Source organism: Tupaia chinensis, unplaced genomic scaffold (genome assembly GCF_000334495.1).
Source record: "Tupaia chinensis unplaced genomic scaffold, TupChi_1.0 Scaffold149184_1, whole genome shotgun sequence".
In the NCBI taxonomy this organism is placed as follows: Eukaryota; Metazoa; Chordata; class Mammalia; order Scandentia; family Tupaiidae; genus Tupaia; species Tupaia belangeri.
The window spans coordinates 1,043,015-1,050,469 of NW_006209032.1; the positions used below are offsets into that span (position 1 = coordinate 1,043,015).

Consider the following 7,455-nt stretch of genomic DNA (forward strand, 5'->3'; position numbering starts at 1 on the left):
CTAGTGACTGTGATCCACCACATGCCGCGGCCACCCCCTCCTTCCACATCATCTGGTGTATGTGCATCTGTGTGTTAGACACCCTGAAAGTGCTCTGGTCTCCCCTCAGACCAGCTCATGCCCTGTGCGGGGGCCCTGAAGCTCCCAGTGCCATCAGCTCCCCAGCCCACCTGCTGTTCCTGGTTCTGGATCCCCTGTGGAGGTGGCTGGAGTTGACGCCGTGTGTACCTATAGGGTGGAGGGGACTTGTGAGGCTCTGGAGCCAGCAGTGTGCATTAGACGGTCCAGGCACTGGAGCAGCCTGGGGCTGACAGCAGGTCTGGTAGGACTTGGGGGCAGAGGAGGCACTGGGGCACCGGGCTCATGCTTCTCTCCTGTTCTCGGGCCTTTTCCAGTCGAAATACCACCTGCAGCCCTTGGGAGAACAGAGCACGAGGGCAACTGCTGTGGGAAAGGATGGGCAGAGCAAGTCAAGCTAATCTTGTCCACCATTGTTAGAGGGAGGGGACTGGGCCCTTAAGAATCCCTAAGGGGCCAACTAGTGACATGGAGGTTAAGGTAGCTAGATCCCACATGTCTAGCTGTGTGGTTTGAGTCCTAGACCTGGCAGCTCAAAAAACACGCCAGACGTGTTTGTGTGTCCAGAATCTCAAGAGACATGAAGGAGAAGAGATTGCGGTGTGGCCATGCGCCATTGGGTGTTTTCTCCTCTGTCTCTTGAGCCAGCACATGCACTCTAACAAAATTAAAGGAAAAAAAATCTCCTAGGTCGTGGCTCCTGGTAACTGGCCCAGGCTGTTCATCCGCAATGGGTGTATAGGGATGTCCCAACCTCGGCAGCTCTGCTCCCTGGTCCACACACACTCTCCCCAGCTGCTTGGGGGCAGGGTAGCCATCTCTGGGTGGAAAGGAATAGGGAGATGGGGATTAAAGGTTCTCACGAGACAGCTGATTAGAGACCAGAGAGGGAGTGACAAAGTAGAGGTGACACAGGGTTATGGCAGCCCAGAAGTCCATCCCTGGTCCTGAGCCCGTGGGTCCAGGCTCCTGTTCTGCATGTAGGCACTGATACTAGTTGACCAGTGTTGGCTCTTTCAGTGGGGACACCACTCCAAGGGGCGTGGATTGCTGGCTATGGAGAGATGGACATGGGTCCTGCAGAAAAGGAGGCCTCGCTGACCCGTGTGCTGGTGCTGGCAGCTTCGATAATGCTGGAGGCTGTAATGGGTTGTGCTGGGCCAGCCCCAGGTGCATGGGAGGCTGACCTCCACTGGCTGCATTGGCTGCATGCACTGATCAATGCGTGGTCCACTCTGGCTGCAGCCCTGCTGCTGAGCCTGCCCATGGTTGTGGGCACCGTGGCTCTGCTGCCCGTGCTCTCAGCTCACACTGCAGGAGCCTGTCTGTGGTTGGCTGCTGGACCTTTCCCCTGCCTGCACAGCGGGGGACCAGCTCATGCCCTGTGCGGGGGCCCTGAAGCTCCCAGTGCCATCAGCTCCCCAGCCCACCTGCTGTTCCTGGTTCTGGATCCCCTGTGGAGGTGGCTGGAGTTGACGCCGTGTGTACCTATAGGGTGGAGGGGACTTGTGAGGCTCTGGAGCCAGCAGTGTGCATTAGACGGTCCAGGCACTGGAGCAGCCTGGGGCTGACAGCAGGTCTGGTAGGACTTGGGGGCAGAGGAGGCACTGGGGCACCGGGCTCATGCTTCTCTCCTGTTCTCGGGCCTTTTCCAGTCGAAATACCACCTGCAGCCCTTGGGAGAACAGAGCACGAGGGCAACTGCTGTGGGAAAGGATGGGCAGAGCAAGTCAAGCTAATCTTGTCCACCATTGTTAGAGGGAGGGGACTGGGCCCTTAAGAATCCCTAAGGGGCCAACTAGTGACATGGAGGTTAAGGTAGCTAGATCCCACATGTCTAGCTGTGTGGTTTGAGTCCTAGACCTGGCAGCTCAAAAAACACGCCAGACGTGTTTGTGTGTCCAGAATCTCAAGAGACATGAAGGAGAAGAGATTGCGGTGTGGCCATGCGCCATTGGGTGTTTTCTCCTCTGTCTCTTGAGCCAGCACATGCACTCTAACAAAATTAAAGGAAAAAAAATCTCCTAGGTCGTGGCTCCTGGTAACTGGCCCAGGCTGTTCATCCGCAATGGGTGTATAGGGATGTCCCAACCTCGGCAGCTCTGCTCCCTGGTCCACACACACTCTCCCCAGCTGCTTGGGGGCAGGGTAGCCATCTCTGGGTGGAAAGGAATAGGGAGATGGGGATTAAAGGTTCTCACGAGACAGCTGATTAGAGACCAGAGAGGGAGTGACAAAGTAGAGGTGACACAGGGTTATGGCAGCCCAGAAGTCCATCCCTGGTCCTGAGCCCGTGGGTCCAGGCTCCTGTTCTGCATGTAGGCACTGATACTAGTTGACCAGTGTTGGCTCTTTCAGTGGGGACACCACTCCAAGGGGCGTGGATTGCTGGCTATGGAGAGATGGACATGGGTCCTGCAGAAAAGGAGGCCTCGCTGACCCGTGTGCTGGTGCTGGCAGCTTCGATAATGCTGGAGGCTGTAATGGGTTGTGCTGGGCCAGCCCCAGGTGCATGGGAGGCTGACCTCCACTGGCTGCATTGGCTGCATGCACTGATCAATGCGTGGTCCACTCTGGCTGCAGCCCTGCTGCTGAGCCTGCCCATGGTTGTGGGCACCGTGGCTCTGCTGCCCGTGCTCTCAGCTCACACTGCAGGAGCCTGTCTGTGGTTGGCTGCTGGACCTTCCCCCTGCCTGCACAGCGGAGCCTTGCCTGCCGCTTCCAGGCATTTCTCCTTGGTCACCTTTCCCTTTGGTTTCCAGGACTGGTGCAGGGGCTCACCCAGGCCTGCTAACACCCCAGCCTGGGCCCATACCACATTACATTTCTGCTCTGTGCAAGTCATCAGGCTCCACTGGTACCTGCCGCTACCACTTGTGGCATTCTTGGTGGCACTACTGCCTCAGTCTGTGACACAGAGCCATGGGGGCAACAGGGTACCATGTGGGAACCAGGGAAGGGCATTCAGGCTTTTCTGTACTCTCCTGACCGGCAGGACTTCATGATGGTGGGGATGGTGCTGCAATAAAGCCTTTGGTGGCATCAGGTACTGAGGAAAGTGGCAGTGGCAGGCTCTGCCATGCTCAATGCACTCTCAGGGAGTGGGGGTCGGTTGGGAGAATGATGAGGCTGGGACAAGCAGCCATGGAGGGCTGGGAAGCTCCAGGACATGGGATCAGACCTGGGTACCAACGCAACATGTGACCCTGGCAGAACTGGAATGTGGTCACCACAGGGGACCCAGGTGTAGGCCCAGACATGGAACTTGGCCATTAATGGGATGTGGATAGACTAGTTGGGAACCTGCCCAGTCTCTGAAATTACAGAAAGAGGAGTGTCACCAGGAGCCTGATACCAACCCTAAATCTGGGGACTTTCTCACCATCCACTGCCCATTCTCCCACATCCCACATGGAGAACAAAGTGGTCACTCGGTATTAGTCAGCAAGTCCTGGAAGCTCAGTGAGACTCTGGGAAGGCTCCCCAAGCACCCTGGCCACAGTCATGAGGACTCTCTTCCAGGGGCCAGTAGGTGGTATAATGGTTAAGGTGCTGAACTCCCACATGGCCAGCCAAGGGTCCAGTCCCAGAGGAGCAGCTTGAAACTCATGCCAGGTGCATATGCGTGTCTGCCCAAAATCCCAAGAGGAGAATGGAAGAGAAGGGATTGCAGCGTGGCCATCTCTCCTGTGTGTGTGTTTTCTGGATTCCTGTCTCTTTGTTTCTCCTCTTAGCGCAGGTGCCCTACAGCAAAAATCTCTAAAAAAAAAAAAATCCAAGGATTGCAGAGGGATTTCACGGTCTAATTTCCATGTAATTTTAGTAAGAATTGTACACTTTGCCAAGAGAGGTGAAGCGTAGCGTGGGATTTTAAATCAAATCATCACAAAATTTCTGCGTAGACTTCCTGGCCAGGCGAGCCATCCCACGTGCCAGACTTTAGGGGCTCCTTAATTGGCCACTCCGCACAATCTCTGCGCCCGAGTCTTCGCCAAGGCTTTCCGGGCTTCATTTTGCGCAACCGTTTCCATGACAACTCCAAAACGGTGACGTCAAAAATGCGACCGGGACTTAGATTTGCTCCCCAAGAACGGTGTTGGGATGGAGTTCCCAGGGCTGAAGGGGAGAAATCGGAGAGCAAAAGCCCACGCCCTGGTCTTCCTCTTGCCTCGGCCCTGAACACCATCCCTCCAGGTCCAGGCGGCGCCCCTAGAGCCCCGCCGCCCCCGACCCCTACTGGCGGCGTGGACCACGGAGACGGAAGCCTTGTCCCCGGAAAAGCCGGTTTAGCCGGACACGGTTCCTTAAATGGCGTAGACGACCCTGGAGAGCCCCGCCCCAGCCGGCAGGGAAGGACACCATTGGTTCTTCCCTAGGCCTCGTTCTCCTATTGGTCAGTGTGCGAATACCGACGTGCTCACTTGCCCCAAAGTTTCTTTCGGTTTCCGGTGTCCTCGCCATGGCTACCCCGGACTCCCTGTCGCTGTTCACGGGTCTAGGCTTGAGCGAGCACAAGGCCCGCGAGACGCTCAAGAACTCTGCCCTGAGCGCGCAGCTGCGCGAGGCAGCGACACAGGTGCGAGCCCCTCGGCCCCTGCCCAGGGTTGCAGACCGAGCCCCAGTGCAGCGCGGAGCCGGGGACCGAACCCCATCTACCTTTCTTGTCCCGCCCCGGCCGCACTCACTGGGCGTGGACTTCTCTCCTGACCCCAGGCACAGCAGACTCTGGGCTCCATTGACAAGGCTACCGGGACCCTGCTGTATGGCTTGGCCTCCCGACTCAGGGACACGCGGCGTCTCTCTTTCCTCGTGAGCTATGTGGCCAGTAAGAAGATCCACACGGAGCCCCAGCTGAGCGGTGAGACTCCCGCCTGTTCCTCTAGTTCCAGCCCTATCCCTCCCTTCTGCCTAGACGCCCGTCAGCCCTTTCTGCCAGCCTGGTTCTGCACAGGCGCTGGATGTGGAGGGGCGGCCCTGGGCGCACACGGGGACCACGGAGGTCTGATGCGGAGCCTCCTCTGCGTGTGCGTTCTTCCCTGTGGCCTCAGGGTCCTCCAGCGTAGTGCGGGGGCTTAACGGTTCAGCTGGCCAAGCAGTACTTGGGAGGTTTCTCGGGATTAGGTTTCTCTGAGCTGAGATGCCCAAACTGGCTAGCTCCCCTTTTCTTCTCAGCCGCCCTGGACTATGTGCGCAGTCACCCCCTGGACCCCATCGACGTGGTGGACTTTGAGCAGCAGTGTGGTGTGGGTGTCGTGGTGACCCCAGAGCAGATCGAGGAGGCGGTGAGTCTGTCCTGGTCCTGGTCCGGGGAAGGAGTGGTTCAGTTTATACCCATTTCATACCCAGAACGACCCAGGGTATGTGGGTCCCTGGCTGTCTCTGAAGGGAGCTTTTCTGAACTGCTGGGTTTGGCTTTCTGCAGGTGGAGATCGCCATAAATAGGCATTTGCCCCAGCTCTCCGCAGAGCGCTACCATTTCAACATGGGGCTGCTGATGGGTGAGCGGGGCTGGGAGCAGGCTGGGAGCTCTCTGGTCAGGCCTCTTGTGGGCAGGAGTGAGAAGGAGCTGGGAGGGAGGTGTGGTGTGGCTGGGCTCAGGCCCTGGGCCTTGTGGCGGCTGCCCTTCCCCAGGGCGAATGCCCTCTTGGCCTCCCTGTAGCTCCTGGTGCCTGTGCTTGCAGGTGAGGCCCGGGCTGCGCTCAGGTGGGCGGACGGCAAGATGATCAAGCACGAAGTGGACATGCAGGTGGGCGACGCCCCTGGCATGGACAGGGTGTGGACAGGGCCTGGGCTCCACTGAGGGAGACGAGGGAGGAGACTACTCCAGCGCTGGGTAGCAGAGGCTGGGTGGAGGGAGGCCTGTCTGGACCTCTGCTCTGCGTCTACCTGCAGTGAGCTGCTTTGCTCAGGAGCCCAGCTTCCTCCCCCTGTAGTCGGGGGGATAGGACCTTCGTCTCAGGAAGCAGCGTGGGATCACGAGGAGTGCCCGCTGAGGGAGACGGCGTGGCTTGATGCTGGGCCCCCACCTCCCCTCTGTCAATGGCTGCCTTGTAACCTGGGCCCAGTGTGGGCTCGAGGAGGGCGCGAGCCTCTGGGGCCAGCAGAACCGCATGACGTTTTTCCTGGAGGTGCTGCCAGGGCTGGGAAGCCCTCCCTGGGTGGATGGGCGGGGTCAGCCAGGGGCTTCTCGACAGAGGGCACTCCTGTCTCTGCCTGACTCTGGGCCCTGTTCAGGTCCTCCACCTTCTGGGTCCCAAGATAGAGGCTGATCTGGAGAAGAAGCCCAAGGTGAGGCATGGCATGGCTCTGGGTCTCCGGGGCTGAGGTGGGGTGGGCTGAGACTTCAGTGACTTTAAGAACCTCCCTGGGAGAAACTCTGACACAGTTTCGGGGCTCCTCTCAGGCGGCGAAGGCTCGGCTGGAAGAATCAGACCGGAGGACGGCCAGGGACGTGGTGGAGAACGGTGAGAGGCGGAGGCTCTGGTCACACACAGCTCCCTGACTGAGCACTCTCCCTGAAGAGTTCTTTCTTCTTTTTTTTAAGTCACTGGGGGGCATGTGTTTGCCAGAGAGACAGAGAGGGAGAGGGAGAAAGCACCCCAGATGGGACGTGGTCACAATCCCCGTTCCTCCACTTCTCCATCTTGTCAGGGTTTCGGCTGCGCAGATGCACACACAGTTGGTGCTTTTCAAGCTGCCGGGACTAGGATTCGAACTGTTGGCCACTTGGGTCCAGCCTGTCTTCAGGTTCTTCAGGTTCTTCTGGCCTTGGCTTACTCAGCACCCTGCCTTTGGGCTCCAGAGTGGGATTCCTGGTGTTGCTTTTGTTCTCTGTGCCCACAGACAGGACTGAGCTGTTTTAGAGGTGTGGCTTTCAATCTCATATTTATTTATTTATTTTTAGAGAGATTTTTTCTTTTTCTTTTTTGGATATTGAGATTTCTTTCACTTTTTTTCCCCTAGTTTGCTATAGAGTGCTTGTGCTTGCCAGAGAGAGAGAGAGAGAGCTCACATCCTGGGGGGATGGCCACAGTGCAATCCCTTCTCTTCCAGTCTCCTCTCAGGATTTTGGGCATGCACGCACATGCACCAAGAGTGTTTTTCAAGCCGCTGGCTCCAGGAGGCAACCAAATCCAGGACTTGAACCATGGTCGACCACATGGGAGCCCAGTGATTTAGCCATTACACCATCTGCTGGTCCTGAGAGATTTCTGTTATAGGGGGCATGCAATCACTAGAGAGACAGACAGAGACAGAGAAAGTGAGAAATCACCCCCAAGGAGGATGCCCACACTGCGATCCCTTTTCCTCCATTTTCCCCTTGGGATCTTCGGCACACACACCTGTTTTTTTTTTTTTTTTTTTGGGGGGTTTTTT

The 7,455-nt window shown here is 57.5% G+C and overlaps 1 protein-coding gene across 1 annotated transcript in view; it reads left to right on the top strand.

Annotated features, from left to right (window-relative positions):
* The first annotated feature begins 4,191 nt into the window (after nucleotides 1-4,191).
* The window catches only part of QARS1 (glutaminyl-tRNA synthetase 1), an 8,862-nt gene continuing 5,598 nt past the window's right edge, over nucleotides 4,192-7,455 (top strand). The window contains exons 1-7 of the mRNA XM_006170985.3: nucleotides 4,192-4,654; nucleotides 4,792-4,936; nucleotides 5,251-5,360; nucleotides 5,501-5,576; nucleotides 5,760-5,824; nucleotides 6,313-6,366; nucleotides 6,482-6,542. Of these exons, the coding sequence (XP_006171047.1) occupies nucleotides 4,538-4,654; nucleotides 4,792-4,936; nucleotides 5,251-5,360; nucleotides 5,501-5,576; nucleotides 5,760-5,824; nucleotides 6,313-6,366; nucleotides 6,482-6,542 (628 nt within the window). The 5' untranslated portion in view covers nucleotides 4,192-4,537. The remainder of the gene's footprint in view (nucleotides 4,655-4,791; nucleotides 4,937-5,250; nucleotides 5,361-5,500; nucleotides 5,577-5,759; nucleotides 5,825-6,312; nucleotides 6,367-6,481; nucleotides 6,543-7,455) is intronic.